Raw genomic sequence first — 26,095 nt, forward strand, 5'->3', positions numbered from 1 at the left:
ACTGGTTGGGCACAGGAGTACATTCAGCCAGAGACTCATTCCACCGAGATGCAGCACTGAGTGTCATAGGAAGTCATTGCTGCCTGTGGCCATCAAACTTTATAACTCCTCCCTTGGAGGGTCAGACACCCTGAGCCAATAGGCTGGTCCTGGACTTATTTCATAATTTACTGGCATAATTTACATATTACTATTTAACTATTTATGGTTTTATTACTATTTATTATTTATGGTGCGACCCCGGGATCAATAAAGTATGACTATGACTATGAGAGACCCATATCAGAATCAGGTTTATCATCACTCACATATGTCATGATTTTTTTTTGCGGCAGCCATACAGTGCAATACCTACCTAAAATTATTACAAAACTGCGCAAAAGGCTTAGGTACCCTAGCTATACATGTCCTGTGGGGTGAAAAGTCATCGGTTATTGGGTTGTTATTGCTTGCATGGCATCACTGCCCATGACAGGTCTCATCTCCTCTGACAGGGAGCGTTAGGGGATTCACAGTTAAAATGGGTTGTACCATAGCATAGCAGTTAGTAGAACGCTATTACGGTACTGGTGACCTGTGTTCAATTCCTGTCGCTGTCTGTACGTTGTTCGCATGACTGCATGAATTTCCTCTAGGTGCTCTGGTTTCCTCCTACATTCCAAAGACGTGGGGGTTAGTAGGTTAATTTGTCACATGAGTGTAGTTGGGTGGTGAGGGCTCATTGGGATGGAAGGGCATATTACAGTGCTGTACCTCGAAAAAAAAATGAAAAATTAAATTTAATAAACAAAGGAACTCCAACATCTCTACGACAGCATGCTTCAAAACTAGCCTCAGGAAACTCCAGTACAGACTAACACCACATGCTTTCCAAAGATAAAATTATAAAGTTAGGGGCAACTCACAACCGGTTCAAAGTTCATCATAGAGAATGCATTCCATCTAACAAAGTTTATTTCACATTGTATAGATGAGATCACAATGGAATCCAATGTACATGGATAGAGTCTAACAAAACATAATTTACATTGGACAGAGGACATACTGTAGGTGCTAATGTAACCTCATTACAGGAACGAGCCAAGAACTGCAAAATGGTCCGGAGGAGGTTCGTGGGAGGAACCCAGAAATGAGAGCGTTAAAATACAAAGAGAGTTTGACAGCTCGGGGCCTGTGCTCACTGGAGTATCAAAAATGAAGAGGTATCTCATTGAAACCTATCCAATATTGAAAGGCCTAAACAGAGTGGACATCAAGAGGATAGTTCCTCCAGTGGGAGATTCTCAGAGCAGAGTGCACAGAAGGGCATCTCTTTAGACCAGAGATGAAGAGGAATTTCTTTAGCCAAAGAGTGGTGAATCTGTGGAATTTATTGTCACAGACAGCTGTGGAGACCAAGTCATTGCATATATTTAAAGCGGAGGTTGATAGGGTCTTTATTAGTAAGGGCACTTACAGAGAGAAGGCAGGAAAATGGGATTGAGGGGGATAATAAAGCAGGCATGATAGAATGACAGAGCAGACATGATGGGACAAATGGCCTAATTCTACTCCTATTTGTTACAATTTTATGGTCTTTAATCAAGGGAAATATTTTTCAGAACGATAGATTTAGTTGGAACAGAAAAGACCCTTCATTCCTGTATAAATAAAGTCAAGTTCAAAGCCTTCAATGGAACAATAACAATCAAGACGGTAGAAGCACTCTTCACAAAATGAGTTGAAAAGATGTTTTTTGCCAGCTTAAAACCTCTACACTAATTATTAGCTCACTGACCTTTCATAACAACGACCAGTTCGTCCCTCAGTATGTCAAAGGTACTGTGTTGAGAGCTCCTGTCAGGGATAACTTGCTTCTTCAGCCATCCGCCACAGGCATACTGGTAAAAGTTTTCACAAGGGTCCGCTGTTGGGTCCATGTTCTCAATAAGCCGGCCCGCTAAAGAGAGATAGATAAGAAATGTTAAAGGCAAAGCCGAGTTTTCCACTGGTTTTGAAGGACACAAGTCTGAAAGAGATTTTGGTATGTCACTAAAGACTCTAGCATAGTTCTACAGAAGTGCTTTGGAGGCCATTCTGACAGGTTGCACACCCTCTGGTATGGAGGCCCCAACTCACAAGACTGAAAGAATCTGCAGAGGTTTCCAGAGTTTACTGAGGGTTAATAACTTTAAATTCCTTGGTATCAGAAGATCTGTCCTGTGACCAGCACCTAAGTGCCATTACAAAAAGGCACAATGGCACCTCTACTTTCTTAAAAGTTTGAATAGATTCAGTATGTCATCTAAAACTTTGACACGATTCTGTAGAGGTACAGAGGAGACTATTCTGTCAAGTTGCTTAAAGGCCGAGCATGGAGACACCAATGCCCAAGAATGGAAAAGCCTATAAAAAGTGATCAATACAGCTCAGCCCGTCTCAGACATCACCTTCCCTATCACTCAGCACATCAACAAGGAGCACTGCCGCAACTCAGCAGTATTCACCATCATGGACTTCCACCATCCCGGCCTTGCTCCCTTCCATTGGGAAAGAGGCACAGTGGCCTTGGGTCCCACGCCAACAGGTTTAGGAACAGCTATTATCCTTTAACCATCAGATAACTGAACCAGTGTGAGTAACCTCAACTCTGAACTGATTTCACAAACTATGTCCTCACTTTCAAGGACTCTACAACTCATGTTCTCAGTATTCTCAGTGTCAGAGGAGTAGAAGTGAGTGCAGTTGCTACTACAATGGAGAAGATGCTTGGGAAGCTGAAAGGTCTGAAGGTAGATAAGTCACCTGGACCAGATGGATGGACCCCAGGGTTCTGAAAGAGGTGACTGAAGAAATTGTGGAGGCATGAGTAATGATTTTTCAAGATTCACCAGTTTCTGAAATAGTTCCGAGAATTCAAAAATTGTAAATGTCACTCCACCCTTTAAAGCAGGGGTCCCCAACATTTTTTGCACTGTGGACCGGTTTAATATTGACAATATTCTGGCAGACCGGCCGAACGGGGTGGGGGGGGCGTTGTTCAAGTATGGTTAAACTCACCTCAACATGCCTTTTACAGTTAGGGTTGCCAACTTTCTCACTCCCAAATAAGGGACAAAAGTAGCAGTCAAATCCCGGGACACTTTACCCCAGGAAAGACTACCATGACCATGAAGCCTTGTGTGGGCACCTGTGCTTCTCCTCCACAAATCGGTTTTGCCTTCATCTTTCCGACTATACTGTACATACATTTTTTCTACTTTATATAGGCTGTGTATTTATCATATCATTCCTGCTCTTATTATATGTTAGTGTTACTTATTTTCGGTTTTATGTGTTATTTGGTATGATTTGTTAGGTTATTTTTTGGGTCTGGGAATGCTCAAAAATTTTTCCCATATAAATAAATGGTAATTGCTTCTTTGCTTCACGCCGTTTCGGCATGAAAGGTTTCATAGGAACGCTCTACCTTAGCGGGGGAAATACAGGACAAACCAATTTAGCCCGATATATGGGATGTCCCAGCAAATACGAGACAGTTGGCAACCCTATGTCAAGTTCAACAGTGCGTGACAGGGAATGAGGAAAGGCGCAGTTGACTCATATTGTTTCCTCGCGGCCGGGTAGCACATGCTTTGCGGCCCGGTGGTTGGGGACCGCTGATTTAAAAGCTACAATGGTGCTAGAGAGTGACTTCTTAGAGCTCATCTGCAGAAACAGCTTAATTTATAATATTCATGTCTTCTTTTCTCTTTTTGAAGGTGGATGGGTTTCCGTCGAAGTCCCTGACCTACAGCTGCACTCAAACTTCAATTCTTTACGGTGATGGTTCCCTCTTCTGGGGCCGTTTTTTGGTATTGTGAGGACATGGCTGAGAAGATGCCCAAGGGGTTCTGAGGCTCTGAGTCCCTGAGGATGAGCTGTTTCCATGCCGGTGTCACCGGCCAAAGCACTAGGGGAGAAACAGGAATATCGTGAACAGCGGATCAGCTGTCGCAGGCCTCTGTAGTCAGATATCTCTCTTTCTCTCTGTCTCTCTCTCCCTCTCTCTCGGCTAAGACCAGAGGACACAGCCTTAGAATAGAGGGGCATCCTTTTGGAATAGAGGAATTTCTTTAGCCAGAGAGTGGTGAATTTGTGGAATTCTTTGCCACGGGCAGCCATGTGTGACAATTTTAATGTATATTTAAGCAGAGTTTGATAGATACTTGATTGGTCAAAGGATTAAGGGATACGGGGAGAAGTCAGGAGATTGGGGCTGAAAGGAATATTGGAAGAGCCATGATGAAATAGCAGAGCAAACACGATGGGCCAAATGACCTAATTCTACTACTATATCTTATGGTCTTATCTAAGAGCAGATGTGCTGGCATTGGAGAGGTCCTAGACGACATTCATGAGAATGATCCTGGAAAGGTTTAACATATGACAGGAATTTGATGGTTCCGGACTTGTTTTTGCTGGAGTTTTGAAGACTAATGAGGGATCTCATGAAAGCTGACGGATATTAAAAATCCTCGACAAAGTGGATGTGGAAAGGATATTTCCTCCAGCTGGGGAGTCTAGGACCAGAGCGTACACACTCAGAAAACAAAAACAACCCTTTAGATCAGAAATGAGGAGAAATTTCCGTGGCCAGAGGGTGCTGAATCTGTGGAATTCACTCTAACAGATGGCTTGAATGCCAAGTGATTGAGTATATTTAAAGAGGGGTTTGATAGTTCTTAATTTGTCAGGTGCCAAAGGTTATGGAGAGAAGGTAGAAGAACGGGGTTGAGAGGGATAATAAATCAGCATGATGGAATGGTGAAGCAAACTTGATGGGCTGAATGGCCTGCTCCTGCTCCTATATCTTCTGGTCTTATTATCTATTTATTGGTTGTTTGTTTGTTTCTGTTTGCACAGTTTGTCCTCTTTTGCACATTGATTGTTAGTCCTTGTGTGTAGTTTTTCATTGATTCTATTGTATTCCTTTGTCCTACTGTGAATGCCTGCAAGGAAATGAATCTCAAGGTAGTAGATGGTGACATATACAGACTTTGATAATAAATTTACTTTGTACTTTATACTTTAGACTCAGTCTACTCCATTACAGGCACAGTCTTGCCCATTACAAAGGACAGCTTCTAAAAGGGATCCTTCAAGAAAGTGGCATCGAGGAAGAAGGAACCTCTTCTCATGCCCTCTTCTCAATACCACCATCAGCGAGGAGGGACTGGAGCCTGAAGCCAGGCAATCAACATTTTAGGAACAGATTCTTCCCCTCCATCTCAGACTTCTGAATGTTCCTCGAACCCACCAACGCTAATTTGCTCCCTTTGCACGATTTATTTTGATAAGATCATTTCGTATAACTCTTTTTGTCAGTTATAGTACATTTTATTTATTTCACTGTACTCGTGCTGCAAAACTAAACAAAATTCACAACATAAGTCAGTGATAATAAACTTGATTTTGATACTGAACAGGTCAGGTGGCATCTGTCAAAAGAAAAGCGGACATGTTTCAGACTGAAAGATGAAGAACCTCTGATAGGAAACATTAACGCTTGACATTGTCATATTTGCTGAGCTTGACAATTAGCTTGCATTCTATCATGTCGAGGTGACATCGTCAGTGCATAGTTGTTGGTGTTTCTCTCTGGCAGTGCTCACATTTATATAGCTCCCTGTTCACTTGCCCTGCTCCTGATTGGTTATCCCTTCCGTTGACCTTTGAATCCTATTGGCTCACATTTCATTGGCTCTTAAATGTTAACTCTGTTCCCCTCTCTGCAGATGCTTCGTGATCTGCTCAATGCTTCTGGCATTTTCTGTTTATATTTCACATTTTCAGCACATGCTGTGTTTTTTAAAATGATTAGCACTTATGAAAATGACTAGCTTTTTAATCACAAGAGATTCTGTGGATGCCGCAAATCCAGAACAACCCACACAAGGTATTGGAGGAACTCAGCAGGTCAGGCAGCATCTATGGAAATGAATAAACAATTGACGTTTCGGGCCGAGACCCTTCATCAGGACTGAAAAGGAAAGGGGAAGACACCAGAATATAAAAGGTGGGCAGTAGTGAAAGGAGGACTAGCTAGAAAGTAATAGGTGAGGTCGGGTGGGTGGGAAAGGTAAAGGGCTGGATATGAAGGAATCTGCTAGAAGAGGGGAGTGGCCCACTGGAGAAAGGGAAATAAAAGGGGCAAGTGATAGACAGCTCAGGGAAAGAGATAAGAGTCTGGAGTGAGGAATTGAAGAAGAGGGAAGGTGGAGTGAATTTTTTTACCGGAAGGACAAATTGATGTACATGCCACTAGGTTGGAGGCTGCCTCGACGGACTATGAAGTGTTGCTCCTCCACCCTGAGAGTGGCCTTATCATGGCAAAAGGGAAGGCATCCTGCACTCACTTGAAGCTTTTCACCATTTCTCAAGCTAATAGGATTGGTAAATGCCAGACCTGGTGTAGTAGTAGTTTGAAGGCAGTTTTATTGTTCACCAAAACATTACATTATATAGGATCTGAGTAAAAAGACAGTATTCTCGATGTTCTAGTGAAAGACAATTTCATTGGGTGTCAGCAACGTAAAGGAGACAATGTGGAGGGGCTTTTCCTCACCTGTAATTTAACTGGCAGGCAAAGCTCAATACAGTTTTCTCCTTAGTCACTCTAAACCTCTGGGCAGTCTGAATGTATTTTTGACAAGTTATTGCACAACCCCTTCAGATACACGTCATCAGAGTTTATTTGCGACACAGCAGCAAAGGATGACAGGTGCTGGAAGACTAAAATAAGCCACTGGGGACAACCAGTGTTAATGGGTGGATTGCTTAATGGCTGGGTCCAGTAGCGCAGGCAGCAAAGAGAGAAATAGAAGCAGGCAGAAGGCACATACACTCAGTGGCCAACTTATTAGGTACACCAATGTGTACACCTGCTCGTTAATGCAATATCTAATTAGCCAATCATTGCATAAAAGCAAGTCAGTGCATGAAAGCATGCAGACATGGTGACATTCAGTTGTTGTTCGAACCAAACATCAGAATGGGGAAGAGATATGACAGTCTCCAGAATTTACAGAGAATGGTGAGAGGAACAAAAACAGTCAGCGGCATTTCTGTGGGTGAAGATGTCTTGTTAATGAAAGAGGTGAGTGGAAAATAGGTTCATGCTAACAGGAAGGCAACAGTAACTCAAATAAGCACATCTCTCTGCAGTGGTGGGCAAAAGAGAATCTCTGAACACACATGTCAAACCTTGATGGGCTACAGTAGCAGAGAATCACAAATATTCACTCAGTATCAACTTTATTAGGAAGAGGAGGTACATAATAAAGAGTTCACTGTGTGTACCTCCTGGTCACTCTGTCATTGAATATAACATTGGACAATCGTCTATCTCAATTCCCACTCTCTGCCTTTTCTGCAGCTGTATGCTATGGAGGTCAGAAATACTGGAAGCTGGATCTCACAGTCCACTCCTGGACTCACCACTGAGTCCACAGTGATACCTAGTTCCGGAGACGAAGGGCTGTTTATTCATTGTAGTCAGTCCCTGAGCCAACCAGAGTGGGCACAGCCTACAGCCATGAGCTTCTTGAACCAGCCCGCCACAGCAAGGGAACATTGTGGACCACCTCTTCAAAGTAAGCTTATTATCAAGGTACATTTATGTCACCATACACTACCCTGAGATTCACTTTCTTGTGGGCATTCACAGTAGGTACAAAGAAACACGTTAGAATCAATGGCAAAATCTGCACACAACAAATGTGGACAAACAGCCAATGTGCAAAAGAAGACAAGCTGTGCAAATAGAAAAAGTAAAAACATAATAATAATAAATAATACTGAGAACATAAGTTGTAGAGTCCCTGAGTGTAAGTCCATAGGTTGTGGAATCGGTTCAGTATTGAGGTAAGTGAAGTTACTCTGGTTCAGGAGCCTGATGATTGAGTGGCAATAACTGTTCCTGAACTCAGTGGTCTGAGTCCTGAGGCTCTTTACCTCCTTCTCAATGGCAGTCGTGAGCAGACAGCATGGTCTGGTGATGGACACAAAATGCTGGAGGAACTCAGCAGGCCAGGCAGCATCTATGGGAAAGTGTACAGTCGACGGTTCATGCCAAGACCTTTCAGCAGGACCTGCTGTTCTGATGAAGGGATTCAGCCAGAAACATCGACTGTACCCTTTTCCACGGATGCTGCCTGGCCTGATGAGCTGCTCCAGCATTTTGTGTGTGTTGCTTGGATTTCCAGCATCTGCTGATTTTTTTCTTGTCTGCGTCTGGTGATGGATGCTGCCTTCCTGTGATATCGCTCATTATAGTTGTGCTCAGTGGTTCGGAGGGCTTTGCCTGTGATAAACTGGGTTGTATCCACTACTTTCCATTCAAGGCCTTTTGCACTAACAAGGACCTGTCACTGGTTGGCTTTGTTTTGCCCTGTCTACTTGCCCTTCACTGTCTCAGAAAACATACACGTAATTTATGTTCTTGCGCGCTGTCTGAACCTATGTGCCTGGGATACTGCTACAAGTGTGAATTATATTCTACCTGTGCCCCACTTGTGCCCATGACAATAAATTTGGCGCGGCACAGTCCTGTAGTGGTTAGCACAACGTTTACATACCAGTGACCCAGGTTCAATTCCTGCCGCTGCCGTTCAGGAATTTCTATGTTCTCCCCGTGATTACGTGGATTTCCTCTGGGTACTCTGGTTTCCTCCCACAGTCCAATGATGTATGCTGGTTGGGAGGTTAATTGTAAAATTGTCCTGTGATTAGGTTAGGGCTAATCGGGGGATTGCTGGGGATGTGGCATGACTCGAGGGGCCAGAAGGACATATTCTATGCTGTACCTCAGTAAATAATTAATTAACAACTTGACTTGACACACTTATTAAAGTACCATTCATTTAAATGGAGACACCAAAGGTATAATGGTAGAGACTATATCTAAGCAGCGAGCAAATTCAGAAATTGGAGGTGAAAAAGGGACTTAACAGGATTCCCTAAAGCGGAGATTCCTAACCGAGTTAGGCCACGGACTCCTCCCATTAACAGAGGAGTCTGTGGACCCCAGATTGGAAACTCCTGCCCTAAAGGTTAACTGGCAGGTTGAATCAGTAATGAGGAAGACAAATGCAATGTTAGCATTCATTTCAAGTTAACTAGAATATAAAAGCAAGGATGTAATGCTAAGACTTTATAAGGCATTGATCTGACCATATTTAGCGTATTGTGAGCAGTTCTGGGGCCCCATAACTAGGAAAGAAGATGCTGCCAGTGAAGTCTTTAAATACTCTATTGGTAGTCTAGTTAATATCTCAATTAATTGTATAAATTTCATTTAATTTTGAAAATGATATGTTAGTTGTAAATCAACTTAGGTGATTGTGAATTCATGACAAGTGATCTAGTTCTGCTCCTCTGTCTTACAGATTTGTGAATACTGGAAATGAGAAATGTGGAAACATGGAATTACTTATTCATTCCAGAACAGGGGTTCCCAGCCTTTTCATGCCACGAACCCCCTGCCATTAACCAAGGGTTCCATGGGCCCCAGGTCGGGGAACCCCTGATCCAGAGGCACCAAAGGGTGCTCCCAGTTGGAACGTGAGGAGCTGCTTCTCCTGGAAGGCTGATGGTGTTGGATTATTATTTTTAGAGATACAGCATGGAACAGATCCTTCCAGACTAATGAGCTGCTCCTCCCAGCAACCCACCTATTTAACCGTAGCCTAATCACAGACAACTTAACTTGTTAACCAGTACCTCTTTGGACTGTAACGTCTAGTGTCAGAATTGAACTCCAGGCTCTGGAACATCCCAAGCTGTAATAGCATTGCACTAACCACTACATTTCTGAAATGGTTCATCCTTTCAGCTTACCTGATTTTACACAGTCTGGTGTGGTACATGTTTCATCTGTAAGGAAATAGAAAAATGAACGTTAGAAACAGCCAGTAATCTAGTGCCACTAATATTAGTCAGACAGCACAATCGCTGGCGTCTACACTTCCATGAAGCATGAACTGAATTGACTTTATTACTTACATCCTTCATATACATGAGTAAAAATCTTTACGTTACTTCTCCATCTAAATGTGCAATGTGCAATTTATAGTAATTTATAATAGATAATATGTACAACAGGATAATCAATATAAGATAGAAATACAATTGTGTCAGCATGATGGCCTGGTGGAAGAAGCATGATCACTTGCACAGACGTTTCCTCTCTTAGTCTAAATCATGGGACCCCTAAAATAGTCTCCAGAAAGCCCTGGAACCAAACCACCATACAGCCTTACAAAAGATTTTGAGGATCAGCTAGAAGGAAAGATACAGTAAGACCAACATACTGGATGAGGCATCTCCACCATTATAAAGGAACACCAGTTCCAATGGATAGGTCATTTCATCCAGATGTCTAACTCACAACTCCTCAAACAGATCGATTTGAAGGAAGGTCAAGAGAGCTCCTGGTGGGCAAAGAAAATTGTTCAAAGATAACATCCAAATCAGCCTGAAGAAATTCAACAAATTAAAATCTGTACTCAATAGATACACGTGGAGGAAATCTACTCAAGCGGGAGCTGTTCTACACGAGAGTGGCCACTGCTGTGCCACAGAGAACAAGCGGCAGCAGTGAAAGAGATTCTGAACAGCCAAAGGAACCAACCAGTAACCAGAGCCACCACTTACTCTTGCCCTCACTGCACCAGAGTATGTGGATCCCAGATTGGCCTCTACAGACACATGAGGACCCCTTAGGAGACCATCATACAGACAGCCCCTTAGGAGACCATCATACTCCACTTGAGTGATAGCACAACTATTTCAAAGTCTATCACTTACATTATTCTGAATGGAATGTGAATACATTTTGATCTTGAGATTAGCTTTATTTTTCACGTGCGCATTGAAACTTAAAGTGAAATGAGTTGCTTGTGCCAACGACCAGCACAATCCAAGGATGTGCTGGAGGCAGGCCACAAATGCACTACACTTACGGGGCAAACATAGCACGCCCACAACTTCCTAACCCTAACACGTATGACTTTGGAATGTGGGAAATAACTGAAGCACCCAGAAGAAACCGATTGGAAGAACGTATATACTCCCTGCAGAGAGTGGTGGGAATTGATCTCCAATCGCTGGCACTGCATTATTAAGATAATAAATGGGATTCTAAAGTTACTAATGATGCTAATAGATGCATAGAGTGGTATAGCATTGAAATAGGCCATTCTGCCCTCTATGTTTATTCCGACCATCGTCACTATCTACACCTACCAATGCCCACATTAATTCTATATCCATTACCGCCCTACTCATTCAAGTACCTGTCCTGATGCTCACAAACTCCTTACAACAGTGGCAGAAATTAAACCCCAATCAATGTTACCACTCTTGCTGTAATGCATTACGCTTGCTGCTATGCTACCATGCCACCCCGATTACCAGGCAACTGACCAAGTGCTGGTATTTGGGATTAGGATAGTCAGTTATGTGATGGTTGGCACAGATATGATGGGCTGAAGGGCCAGAACCTGCAACTCTACCTGTGCCTGACTTGAGTGCATGACACATGCAGAAATCTTACTGGATTTAATAAACAGTTTAAACTCTTTAAAGTTCTGTGTTGGAAGAAGCTGGGACCATAGAAGTAATAAGGAGTGCTATTGTGGGAAAGCAGTGTCCGTCGTTATGGACCCCCATCATCCAGACCATGCTGTCTTCTCACTGCTGCCACCAGGAAGGAAGTACAGGAGCCTTAGGTCCCACACCATCAGGTTGAGGAACAGTTATTGCCCTTCAACCATCAGCCTCCTAAACCAGCATGGATAACTTCACTCAGGTCAACACTAAAATAATTCCAGAACCTATGGACACATTTTTAAGGACTTTTACGACTCGTATTCTCAATATTTATTGCTTATTTATTATTATTATTGTTATTTTTTTCTCAGCTCAAGCTGGTAAAACTGGAGGTATGGGCATAGCCAAGCACACTCATTTCTTAATTGCTAGGAACTTTCAGACTATTCAAGAGGTGTTTAGTATTGTGGCTTTCTGGAGATTTACATAAAAATTGCTGTGTAGGCCTGATTGTATAATGCTATTGTGTAGTGACAAGATTTTGGTGAGTCATGTTTGCCACTTGATTGTGTCTGTGCAAGTAATCAGATTGAGTTAAACTGCTGCAGGATCCTGTGATGTGTAGGATTGTTTCTGGTTTCTCTTGGCATTTTCATTTTGACTGGGTTTTTTGTTGTGAATTTTTAATCATTTTTTTTGTTTTAACCATCTGATCCTATATTACCACAAGCAATCCCTCTGTTTCTGGGAAGAGGTCTCCAGTTCGGCACTTCCTTATCGACATCTAGTCTGCTCAGATCATGAGAATGTCTCCCTCAGGGTCATCATTATCATTTTGTTTTTGTATTTGCTCAGTTTGTTGTCTCTTGCACATTGATATTCACCTATCTTTGTTGTGCGTAGCTTTTAATTGATTATTTTGTGTTTCTTTGAATATACTGTGAATGACTGAAAGAAAATGAATCTCGATGTAGTATATAGATGCATACATACTTTGATAACAAATATACTTTGCTCTTTTAAGTGTTTATTCAATTACTGGTGTTGATGAATGAGATTCACACATATGGGCTGAAGTTCCACATATATGTCATGGGCTGAAAGGCCATTCTGGTACAACTCTATCACTCATACAAGGATATCAAAAATGTAATATTGAGAGTCTGCAAGGCATTGATCAGACCACATCTGGAGTATTCTGAGCAGTATCGGGCCCATATCTAAGAAAAGACATGCAAGGATTGAAGAGGGTCCAGAGCAGGTTTACGAGAATGATGCCAGGAATGAAAGGGTTTACATATGATGAGTATCTGATGGCTCTGAGCCCATACTAGCTGGAGTTTAGAAGAATGAATATCTTACAGTAGGGCAGTTCTATGACCTGAGGGCACAGCGGCAGAAGGATAGGACATCCCTTTAGAACAGAAATGAGGAGGAATTTTTTAAGCCAGAGGGTTGTGAATCTGTAGAATTCATTGCCGTGGAGGGCAAGTCATTGGGTATTTTAAAAGTGGAGGTTGATAAGTTCTTGATTAGCAGGGGCATCAAAGGCTACTAGGAGTAGACAGGAGAATGGGGTTAAGAGGGATAATAAGCCAGCCTTGATGGGCCAAATGGCCTAATTCTGCTCAACTGTCAAATGGTTTTATAGTCTTATGGCTTCTCAAGTATATATAATATTTTCATTATAATACCTATTAAATATATGTCATATTAATATAATCTCCAAAATCTGAATCTACATCAATACAGTTGTTCAATCAGAACTAAAGAGGAAAGTGTGCTGCAGTATTGGTTTGATTATCAGGCTTTTTTTTTTAATCTAGTATTGTGTGTGAGAAAGGATTAACTGAACTTTAAGGAACAGTAATCTTAGTGTGATAAAATTTCATACCAAGGTTTAATTCAATCTAAAACCAGAATGTTGGGTTTGAATAAAGAACTCATGACTCTAGTAAACATTACAAAGAATATAATGGAAAATCAGCAATGATTAATTTTCAAAGAATTAATATGTTGTTGTCACACATGGGGGCACTGAAGGAGGACCCAAATGCAAGACAGACACTGAAGTACTGGGAACTGGACTGGACTAGAGTTAGGGACTGGACTGGACACAGACCAACAGCTGGGACAGGAACACAGACTTGGGCTAGGGCTTTGGCTGGGAAAGTGGGACCAGGACAAGGAACTGGGAACTAGGAGCCTGGGTGTGGACCTCAAGCCAGAGATTGGGTAAGGACCCAGAACCTGGGTCTTGACTCAGGCTCAGACTCTGGAACTAGGCGAAGACATGACATGGCTACAGGACTGAATGAGGCTTGGGTTCTTCGAGCCTTGGGTTCTTCAAGGCTTTCCTGGGCTGGATGAGGTACTCCTTCTTAGAGCACAGGCCTGGGCCCCTTCCTTGGACACTGGGCCGGGATGACTGCCGAGGTAAACCACTGAGGAAACTGTCAGGGATTCAGATGGGGAGGAGAAGAAAACAGTCCTGCCTCAAGGTAACAGCAAAGACAGCCTGAGTTACCCAACAGAGGCAAGGACAGATCCAATCGCAGGGTAACAGCAAGGACGGCCTGACTTACCCCACAAAGGCAAGAACAGGGAGCTCAGTCTGGGGTGGTTCCAAGTCTCAGGGCGGCCAGCAACCTTGCCTGGCTACAGAAACAAATGAATCCATATCTTGCTTAGAGTGGCTGATGGCCACTCAGCTGGCCCCAGAAACAGCTGAATCCATACCACAATGACTGCTCTGACTAGAGACAACAAGGCTCCATGAAGCAGTGGTCCTCCAACCAGGCCCATAGAACACAAATGGCTGCCCTAGCCTTCCACCAGCAGGTTGCTCCAAGGGGATACTGACAAGACAAACCAGCACCCACACACGATCCCAGGGCCACTTATATTTCCAGCCCCAAGACAAGCATCAGGTGCCAATGATTAAGCCCAAATGAAACAAGGAACAGCCAGAAGACCCGGAGTCCGGTATCTACGGACCGGATCATGAATCGGAACACGGACTTCATGGACCGGACCATGACAGTAGTAGGTTACGTCTCCCATTAATGCAAAACAATCAGGACACACAGTGGAAGTAAAGTTAAACATAATATAAGCATAAAGGAAAAGGTTTCTACTGTTGCCAAAAGAAGCGAATGATCTGAATGAGGAAGTTCAGAAAAGGAAGACAAAGAGCTTATCAACAAATGGGAAAACAGAATATAGGTGTAGAATGTCAAAAATTAGAGAATGCAGGAAAACCAGAAAGAAATTGTCCATGTATTTACTGATATGTGAAAAGGAAAAGATCACTGATAGTTAATATGGGTCCCTTACAGACTGAAATGAGAGAAATTACATTGGGGAATATATTGAGGCATCAGAGAAGTTGAATAAATTTGTGATATTTGTAAATGACTTGGATGAGGAAGTGGAAAGGTGAAGCATGTCATATAAAGATTAGTGGTGTTGAGCACAGTGCAGAAGGTTGTTGTAGGTAAGAACAGGACAGTGACATGTTGTAGCTGGACTGAAAAGTGGCAGATGGAGTTCAATCTAGAAAAGTGTGTAGTGATTCACCTTGGAGGTCGAACTTGAAGGCGGAATACAGGGTTAATGGCAGGATTCTTAGCAGTGTGATGGAACAGAGCGATCTTGGTGTCGATGTCCATAGATCCCTCAAGGTTGGCATGCAAGTTGATAGGGTGATTAAGAAGGCATGTGGTGAGTTGGCCTTCGTTAATCTGGAGACTGAGTTCAAGAGCAGCAAGATAATGCTCTATGAAACCTCTGTTAGACCACACTTGGAGTATTGTGTTCAGTTCTGGTCGATTCATTATATAAAAGGTGTGTCACTTTAGAAAGGGTATAGAGACGATTTACCAGGATGCACCTGGTTTAGAGAGCATGTTGGTTGAGATGGGGCTTTTTGCTTTGGAACAAAGGAGGACGAGAAGTGACTTGATAGAGGTGTATAAAATGATAGACTGAACAGCTAGCGTCTGTTTCACAGGTCAGTTATGGCTAATACAAGAGGGGATTGGAGGCTGTCAGATGTAGGTTATTTTTTTTTTACACAGAGGTGTCCCTAATGTATCTGCCTCTACCACCACCGCTGGCAGCGCATTCTACCCACCCACCACACTATGTAAAAAAAATATCATTGTGGAGTCAATGGGCCGAATGTTGTCTTGTGATCTTCTGCTACCTTCAAGAGGCGCATGATCCGCACGCAATTGTGTGCATGCATAGCGCACATACGCATGAATGAATAGCAAAGTAGTTTGCTTCGCTTACCTTTGCGAGTTGCATAAAGCGCGATCAAGCTGACGATCACTATAAAGAGCAAGATCACGATGACGGTCAGTCCAATCTCCAAGGAGCTCCACGATTTCAACGACCTCCTCGATTTTTCTGGGTTCACGTCAACCATGTCCATTTGACTATCAGATTTCCCCATAACGTGAAACTGCAAGGCAAAGACACAGCGAGCGAGCTAGCCCCTGAAAGATCAAAACACAGCACTATATTACCGACCTGAATATCCCAATAACGTCCCCCAAATGATTCACATTGGTGATCCGCTGCGGAGTTTATCCAGGTCTTGGTGTTTCCACTTGCTAAAGACACAATTATCCATCACTTTTATTTGGGGATTGAAGATTATTGCTTCATTATATAATTGGTTCAATATTTATTATTGGAATAGGTTAGAAATTTTTCTCCGGAATCTACAAGAATGAGCGGAGATTTGATAAAGGGCATACAAAATTATACAGAGAGGGTGAAAGCAAGCAGGCTTTTTTTTCCACTGAGGTTGGGTGAGACTGCAGCTAAATGCCCTGGGTTAAAGATGAAAGGTGAAATGTTTAAGGGGAACAGGAGGGGGGAGTTCTTCACTCAAGGGCTGGCGAGGCTGTGGAACAAGATGCCAGCGGATTTTAATATTTTAAAAGAAACTTGGATAGGTACATGGGTGAGAGGGGTATAGAGGGCTTTGGTCAAGGTTCAGTTCGATACGACTAGGCAGATTAAGAGTTCGGCACGGACTAGATGGGCCGGGAGTGTTCTATGACTCTGATTATGGCACCTGTCGGGCTAGTTTTTTTTTAAGACCAGAACTATCAAAAACTTATGTTCAAAAACTCGATGACATCGACTTGAACTCGTTGCGAATCTCGAATAAGCGGTGTGACTTTCCGCTAGAAACCTCTCGCAGTCCCATATAGTAAATAAACCTCGTGAAAGTACAACTTCGCCACCGATGGTCCCGACCCGGCTTCGAAAGGAAGAGGGTTGGACATGGGGCTATTAACCCTTTGGGGGTGGGGGACGCACAGCAGTGGGAACACCAACAGATGCTGTAAAGACACATCCCTGGGAGAGGAAGGAAGAAGACGGGCTACATTTGGGGGCAATTTGAAAGACTGGTCAAGGACAGAGCCAGTGAGCTGCTGCTGGCGGCCTGTGCTTCAGCTGGGGTGATAGGTTTGCTTAAAAGCAAGTTAGTGAAATAGCGCAGTGAGCGCTTGCATTTAATAACTTCCCTAGTCAAACTATCCTGAATAAATAGCAATAAAATACAAACTAATTTGGTTTCAAATAAACAGCTGCATTTAAAGTCATTCGGGTGGAAGTTACTCTCTGACATTAGTAACGTTGAAATCATTGCAAAATCATATAGAATTTAACATTCCAATGCATTAATCTAATGAGATTTGTTCATAGTTAAAAGCGTTTAAAAACTTGCTTTGTCTGTTGGAGTCCGAGGAATTTAGAAATGAACACTTCAGTAATTACCGAGGTGTCCCCGGGTTCTGAGTACTTACACTGTGCTGACCAGATTCAGTTTATTTACTGGAGAGCAGGAATGTTGCAGCAGACAATTAGTCTGTTTCAATCATCCACCTTCCGCAGTCGAGTGATAGAGTAGAAAATGTGTAACAGTCATTTAGACACCAGGACGAGGGTTAAAGATCGGCCACTGTTGGTTCCGACATACACCCAATCAGCGTTTCAATTAAGTTTCATAAACTTGCGCAAACTGCGCTCGCTGTAGGCAAGACCGGTTGGGGAGGGGTGTGGGTGAATTCACTGTAGGGACGTGATGTGAAGAGGAATGAACGAGGATTGTGGATGGGTGTAAATCGATCCGAACGCTTCCAAAGTAGTACGGGTGGGCTAACTTATCCTAAATATCAGACGGGTAAAAATCGCAAACACAAGAGATTCTGCAGATGCTGGAAATCCAGAGCAGTACACACACCAAATGCTGGAGGAGCTCAGCAGGTCAGGCAGCATCTATGGAAATGAATAAACAGTTGACGTTTCTGGCCGAGACCTTTCAGCCAGTGGTCTCGGGTCGAAACGTCAACTGTATTTATTTCCATAGACGCTGCCTGACCTGCTGAGTTCCTTCAGCATTTTGTGCGTGCTGCTCGGGGTAAAAATCTCGTAGGAATCGTTCATGCGATAATACACTTTGATTTTGTTTAGATTAGGAAGAAAATAAACAAGGATGTGATGGAATAGTGTTGCTAGGTTCTTCTGCACATCCCCAATCCCGCGACGATAAGAAGGCGCCATGGCGGAAGGTTTTAAAAGGTTACCTGGGCTGCTCGTTTTTCAGAATTTGAGATTCCGAAATTACAGATAGCTTTGAAGCGCCTGGTACACTTTACTGCGATGAACGGCAAAATACAGGTTCAAAGTTCAAAGTAAATGATTATCAAAGTACATTTATGTCATATACTTCCCCGACATTCATTGTCATGAGGGATTTCACAGAAGAACAAAGTACAATAGAATCAATGAAAAACTACACACAAAGCAAAGACTGACAAACAACAATGTGAAAAGAGGAAAACTGCAAATACGGGAAAAATAATAAATAAACGATGAAATAATAGATAATATTGAGAATATGAGTTGTAGAGACTTTAAAAGTGAGTATCTAAGTTGTGGGATCAGTACAGTATTGAGGTGAGTGAAGCTATCCACACTGATTCAGGAGCCTGATTGTTCAAGAGTAATAATTGTTCTGAACCTGGTGGTGTGGGACCTAAAGCGGCGTGGCTCCTGTATCTCCTTAATATAAGTGGCTATTTTAAAAATTATTCGGCATCCCTTGTTTGCGAGTAGGGTAGATTTAATAAAACAAATTTGAAATGTTTTATCTTATAGTAGTCCGTACTTTACCCTAATAAATAATGTCCATGATTAGTTATATTGCGGGTACTACGGTAATCTACTAATTTAACCATCTTCCCTTTGGAAATGCGAATTGCAGATTGGAGACGTCTCCTCCGCTTGCTAGAGACAGCAGGGATCTCTCCGAGCAAGAGTCCGAGAGTAACTTTAGTGGTGTTGCTGCTTTCAAGGTTACCAAGTGAGTAAGGAATAGAACATAGAACATAGAACAGTACAGCACAGTACAGGCCCTTCGGCCCACAATGTTGTGCCGACCCTTAAACCCTGCCTCCCATGTAACTCCCTATACTTGTCTAGTAGTCTCTTAAACTTCACGAGTGTATCTGCCTCCACCACTGACTCAGGCAGTGCATTCCACGCACCAACCACTCTCTCAGTAAAAAAACCTTCCTCTAATATCCCCCTTGAACTTCCCACCCCTTCCCTTAAAGCCATGTCCTCTTGTATTGAGCAGTGGTGCCCTGGGGAAGAGGCGCTGGCTGTCCGCTCTATCTATTCCTCTTAATATCTTGTATACCTCTATCATGTCTCCTCTCATCCTCCTTCTCTCCAAAGAGTAAAGCCCTAGCTCCATTAATCTCTGATCATAATGCATACTCTCTAAACCAGGCAGCATCCTGGTAAATCTCCTCTGTACCCTTTCCAATGCTTCCACATCCTTCCTATAGTGAGGCGACCAGAACTGGACACAGTACTCCAAGTGTGGCCTAACCAGAGTTTTATAGAGCTGCATCATTACCTCATGACTCTTAAACTCTACCCTCGATTTATGAAAGCTAACACCTCATAAGCTTTCTCAACTACCTTATCTACCTGAGAGGCAACTTTCAGGGATCTGTGGACATGTACCCCCAGATCCCTCTGCTCCTCCACACTACCAAGTATCCTGCCAGAAAGGAGCGGTAATTTTTCAAACTAACGCTGGCGAAAGATTGCTGACTAGCCGGTCACATGGGGAGATGGCGGCTCAAGACGCCAGACGAATGGAAATCCCCTGCGGTCAATTTTAGACCAAGTTCACGGAGAGTCGAGGAGACGGGAGAGAAATAAATTGTGGGTGTGAGATTAGTGTGAAACGGATCTAGGGGGATTCGCAACCCAGACACCTCCCGTTGGTACATTTCCAACCACTTGTCCCTGAGGCTGACGCTGAGGTTTACGCCTTTTCTGAGCGGAAGAATTCACCTTCTCGCTGAGAGGCAATGAGTTCAGGCAGAACTGGGCAAAGGTCACTACGTTCTCGCACCTTCTGTACAGAGGGTGGCGGGTGGAAGAACTTGCCTCTCCGTGACAGCAGTTTACAACACGAGGCCCAGATTACACTCACCCTGGGCACAGACGTCCTTAATATCCCGAGGTGAACACAACACGGGTAAATTCCTTGGGGTCCCATCGAGCCGGAGGGCAGAAACACAGGTAAATATTGAAGACACTAACCCCAGCTCTGCTCCAGTACTACTGACAATACCCCCCCACGTCCCAATCCCTCAGTTAGAGATGAAATGATGTAAACCTAACCAAAATACTCCTCAACCTGTTTAATGTTACCCAGAGGTTTGTCATGCTTGAGACCGACAGAATTCACGCTTGCGTGATAATTTACTATAAACCATTAAACATTTAAGATACACAATGCTGTACTTTGCATGTGCAACAGGTCTCCACGGAAATAAATTGGAACTAATGTCTTTAAACCAAATGCAAATCACGACTCAGGATTTTAAACACTTTGAAAATAATAAGCAAAACATGTATATAAATACAAAACGTCTCAGTTCCGCTCGCTTACACTCGCGAACTCACCGGGTGTCATTGGAGATCAGTGGCCAATAGGACGCGGGGCACAGGCATTAGTCTCTTCCAGGTGATAATTTCCTCAAATTCCAACACAAATTAAAAGGAGGGCGAAGAGAGCAGCTTTAAACTTTAGCCCAGACCTCCCTCTCTCCTCTCTCGCTTTCTCTCTCTCGCTCTCTCTCTCTCTCTATATATATATCTGCCTCTCCTTCTCTCTGCCCTTCTCTCTATCTTCCTCTCTCTCTCTCTCTCCCTCTCCCTCCCTCCCTCCCCACCGTCACATGGAAGTTCGTAATCCACCAGCACTTGTCAAGCGGAATTCATTTCCCAGAGGCGATCCTGCGCTTATTTCTCCAGCTGTGCGCCATGCATGCTCAGCACGGTTAAAATTATCGTAGGGGGTTGGTGCAATGGGGGCTGGTGGTGCTGGACAAGGAGGAGGAGAAGGAAGAGGATTGTCTGCCTTCAAGAATCCGTTAAATTCTTTTGGCGCAGGTTTCGATCGGTACTGGTTTCATCTAACGACGGCCTTACCGACTCCATCAGCTCTGGGCGTTTGCAAACTATCCATTCGCAACCCACTCTCTGGCCGTTAACATTTAGACTGCGTCGAAGAGTCCTTAACAGCAAGACATAAAACCTCATTTGCATCTTCGCATAATCCTTCTCTCTCGTCAAGAAATACACAAACTGCTGGAACGACTCGGCATCTCATACAGGGCTTCTCCCCACAAACTCCCTGACCCACTGAGTTCCTCCAGCTGGAGATATGGAGACCGCAGATGCTGGAGCGAAACACCCCCTGTTGGAAGAAATCGGCGGGTCCAGCTGCACTTGCGTGGGAGGCGGGAGGATGGTGGTTTGGGGAGGAAGAGAGAGAGAGAGACTGCAAGGGTAAAATGACCCCGATGGCAGTTATATACAGGCCTCCCAACAGAAGCTGGGATGTGGACCACAAACTATAAATGGAATTAGAAAAGGCATATCAAAAAGGCAATGTTATGATAGTCATTGAGATTTCAACATACAGGTAGATTGGGAAAATAAGGTTGGCAATGGATCTCAAGAGAGTAAGTTTGTTGAAAGCCTACAAAGCGGCATTTTAGAGCAGTTTGTCATTGAGCCTGCTAGGGGATGGACTATACTGGACTGGGTGTTATGTAATGAACTGGAGGTGATTAGGGAGCTTAAGGTAAAAGAACCCTTTGAAGATAGTGATAACAATATGATTGAGATCAACTTGAAATGTGATAGGGAGAAACTGAAGTCTGATGCAGCTGTAGTATATTTCAGTGGAGTGAAGGAAATTACAGTGGTATGAGAGAGGAGTTGGCCGAAGTAAATGGAAGGAGATGCTGGCAGGGATGACAGCAGAGCAGCAATGGCATGAGATTCTGGAAAAAAATTAGGAAGGTGCAGGATAGATGTATTCCAAAAGCAAAGAAATACTCAAATGGCAAAATAGTATCATACTGGCTGACAAGGGAAGTCAAAACTAATGTAAAAGCAAAAGAGATGGCATACAACGAAACAAAAGATAGTGAGAAGACAGAGGATTGGGAAACTTTTTAAAACCTACAGAGAACAACTAAAGGAATCATTAGGAGGGAAAAGATGAAATGTGAAAGGAAGCTAGCAGACAATATCAAAGTGGATGGTAAAAGCTTTTTCAAGTATGTAAAAAATAAAAGAGAAGTTAGAGTGGATATAGGAACACCAGAAAATGAGGCCGGAGAAATAATAACTGGGGACAAGGAGAAGGCAGACGAACTAAATGAGTATCTTGCATCAGTTTTCACTGTAGTAGGCACTAGCAGTGTGCCAGATGTTGAAGGGTGTGAGGGAAGAGAAGCGAGTGCAGTTTCTTTTACAAGGGAGAAGGTGCTCAACAAGCTGAAAGACCTAAAGGTACATAAGCCACCCAGACCAAATGAACTGCACCCTAGGGTTCTGAAAGAGGTAGCAGTAGAGACCGTGGAGGCACTAGAAATGATCTTTCAAAAATCATTGGACTCTGGCATGGTGTCAGAGGACTGGAAAATTGCAAATGTCACTCCACTCTCCAAGAAAGGAGAAAGGCAGCAGAAAGAAAATTATAGACCAGTTAGCCTGACCTCAGTGGTTGGGAAGATGTTGGAGTCATTTCTTAAGGATGAGGTTATGGAATACATGGTGACAAAGGATAAAATAGGACAAAGTCGGCATGGTTTCCTTAATGGAAAGTCTTGCCTGATAAACCTGTTGGAATTCTTTGAGGAGATCACCAGTAGAATAGATAAAGGGGATGCAGTGGATGTTGTATATTTGGACTTTCAGAAGGCCTTTGACAAGGTGCGACACATGAGGCTGTTTTCCAAATTAAGAGCTTATGGTATTACAGGAAAGTTACTGGTATGGTTGGTGCATTGGCTGATTAACAGGATGCAATGAGTGGGAATAAAAGGATCCATTTCTGGTTGGCTGCCAGTAACTAGTGGTGTTCTGCAAGAGTCAGTGTTGGGACTGCTTCTTTTGATGCTGTATGTCAAAGATTTAGATGATGGAATAGATGGCTTTGTTGCCAAGTTTGCAGATGATACGAAGATTGGTAGCGGAGGGCAGGTAGTGTTGAGGAAACAGGTAGGCTGCAGAAGGACTTAGACAGATTAGGAGAATGGCAAGAAAGTGGCAAATAAAATACAATGTTGGAAAATGCATGGCCATGCATTTTGGTAGAAGAAGTAAAGGTGCAGACTATTTTCAGAAAGGGAAGAAAATGCAAAAATCTGAAATGCAAAGAGACTTGGGAGTCCTTGTGCAGAACACCCTAAAGGTTAACTTGCAGATAGAGTCAGTGGTGAGGAAGGTAAATGCAATGTTAGCATTCATTTCAAGAGGTCTCAAATATAAGAGCAGGGATGTGATGCAGAGACTTTATAAGACACTGATGAGGCTTCACCTTGAGTATTGTGAACAGTTTTGGGCTCCTCATCTAAGAAACGATGTGCTGACATTGGAGAGCGTTCAGGGGAGGTTCACAAGGATGACTCTGAGAATGAAAGAGTTATCATACGAGAAACATTTCATAGCTCTGTTTCTGTACTCGCTGGAATTTAGAAGAATGCGGGGAGGGGATCTCATTGAAACCTTATGAATCTTGAAAGGCCAAGATGGAGTTCTTGCCACATGATTGACTGATTAGATATTTGCATTAGCAAGCAGATGTGCAGGTGTAAATAATAATTTGGCCACTGTGTGTATACATACTTTGACAATAAATTTACTTTGAACTTTGGACTTTGTTTAGCATGAACATAGAGAGAATGATTCCATTAGAAGGAGAGTCTAGGATCTCAGGGTACAGTCTCAGAATAAAAAAGACATCTCTTTAGAACTGAGATGTAGATTTTTGGGATCTGTGCACCTGGAAGAAACACTCATGATCATGTGGAATACATGCAAATTCCACAGAGACAGCACCCATGGTCAGGACTGAAATCAGGCCAACCAGCTACACCACTGTGCTACCTTTATCTTATCTGTAAATAAGATTTTCATGATCGATGTCTGCAACCATGAAGAGCTGGCTCCAGAGAGATGGGCTCTTACAGTGGAGGGCATTCTAACTGGTTGCATCACTGCCTGGTTTGGAGCATGTAGTATGCAGAATTGAAAAAGGCTTCAGAGGGCTGTAGACCCAGCCAGTTCCCTCTTCAAGTGGCAATGCCTCAAGAAGGCAACATCCGTCAGTAAGGACCCTCACAATCCAGGACATTCCCTCTTCTCCTTACAACCATAGTGGAGTGTTGAAGAATGGGGGGGGGGGGAGATCTTCTATGATAAATAAATCTAAATTTTAATCTGGTGGACAGGCCACTGCAGAGGACTGGAAACATAGAAACATAGAAAATAGGTGCAGGAGTAGGCCATTCGGCCCTTCGAGCCTGCACCGCCATTTATTATGATCATGGCTGATCATCCAACTCAGAACCCCGCCCCAGCCTTCCCTCCATACCCCCTGATCCCTTCAGCCACAAGGGCCATATCTAACTCCCTCTTAAACATAGCCAATGAACTGGCCTCAACTGTTTCCTGTGGCAGAGAATTCCACGGATTCACCATTCTCTGTGTGAAGAAGTTTTTCCTAATCTCGGTCCTAAAAGGCTTCCCCTTTATCCTCAAACTGTGACCCCTCTTTCCGGACTTCCCCAACATCGGGAACAATCTTCCTACATCTAACCTGTCCAATCCCTTTAGAATTTTATACATCTCAATAAGATCCCCCCTCAATCTTCTAAATTCCAACGAGTATAAGCCTAGTCGATCCAGTCTTTCATCATATGGAAGTCCTGCCATCCCAGGAATCAATCTGGTGAACCTTCTTTGTACTCCCTCTATGGCGAGGATGTCTTTCCTCAGATTAGGGGACCAAAACTGCACACAATACTCCAGGTGTGGTCTCTCCAAGGCCTTGTACAACTGCAGTAGTACCTCCCTGCTCCTGTACTCAAATCCTCTTGCTATGAATGCCAGCATACCATTTGCCTTTTTCAACGCCTGCTGTACCTGCATGCCCACTTTCAATGACTGGTGTACAAAAAGCTACAGAACATGTAAATTCAGCCAGCTCCATAGCACCTTCAAAAAGCATTGCCTTCAGACGATTAAGATACAGGAGCAGAATTAGGTCATTTGCCCTATCAAGTATCGTCCACCATTTTATCATGCTGATCCACTTTATCTCTCAGCCCCGATCTCCTGCCTTCCACCCCGTATCCTGACATGCCCTGACCAATCCACCTCTGCCTTAAATATACATAAAGAATTGGCCTCCACAGCTGCCTGTGTCAAAGAATTCCACAGATTCACCACTCTCTGGCTAAAGAAATTTTTTGTCATCTCCGTTCTAAAAGGATGCCCCTCTATTCTGAGGCTCTGTCCTCTGGTCCTAGACTCTTCCACCATAGGAAACATCCTCTCCACATCCTCTCTATCAAAGCCTTTCACCATTTGATATGTTTCAATGAGGTCATCCCTCATTCTTTTGAATTCCAGTGAATACAGGTCCAGAACCATCAGACACTCTTCATATGACAAGTCATTAAATCCTGGAATCATTTTTGTGAATCTCCTTTGAACCCCCTCCAGTGTTAGCACATCTGTTCTAAGACAAGGGGCTCAGAAGTGGTCACAATACTCCAAGTGTGGCCTCACCAGTGCTTTATAAAGTCTCAACATTATATTTTTGCTTTTACATTCTAGTCCTCTTGGAACAAATGCTAACATCACATTTGCCTTCCTTATCACAGACTCAACCTGCAAATTAACCTTTAGGGAATCCTGCACAATGACTCACAAGTCCCTTTGCACCTCAGATTTTTGAATTTTCTTTCCATTTAAAAAATAGTATACTCTTTTACTCCTTCTACCGAAGAGCAGGTCCATACACTTCCCGACACTGTATTCCATCTGTCATTTCTTTGCATTCTGCTAATCTGCCTACATCCTTCTGTAGTCTCTCTACTTCCTCAAGACTGCC

The 26,095-nt window shown here is 43.3% G+C and overlaps 1 protein-coding gene across 3 annotated transcripts in view; it reads right to left on the bottom strand.

Annotated features, from left to right (window-relative positions):
* LOC140196167 (neprilysin-like) overlaps positions 1-21,324 on the bottom strand; it is a 303,855-nt gene extending 282,531 nt beyond the window's left edge. Inside the window, exons 1-4 of one of the 3 annotated variants that reach the window (XM_072254924.1) lie at positions 21,112-21,324; positions 15,868-16,073; positions 9,859-9,894; positions 1,778-1,939 (exon numbers count right to left, since the gene is read on the bottom strand). In XM_072254924.1, the coding sequence (XP_072111025.1) occupies positions 1,778-1,939; positions 9,859-9,894; positions 15,868-16,030 (361 nt within the window). In that variant the 5' untranslated portion in view covers positions 16,031-16,073; positions 21,112-21,324. Of the gene's footprint in view, positions 1-1,777; positions 1,940-9,858; positions 9,895-15,867; positions 16,074-17,399; positions 17,645-20,583; positions 20,820-21,111 lie in introns of those variants that run through there. The other 2 variants (XM_072254921.1, XM_072254923.1) reach the window with 2 other exon arrangements.
* Positions 21,325-26,095: the final 4,771 nt, after the last annotated feature.

Source organism: Mobula birostris, chromosome 4 (genome assembly GCF_030028105.1).
Source record: "Mobula birostris isolate sMobBir1 chromosome 4, sMobBir1.hap1, whole genome shotgun sequence".
Lineage (NCBI taxonomy): Eukaryota > Metazoa > Chordata > Chondrichthyes > Myliobatiformes > Myliobatidae > Mobula > Mobula birostris.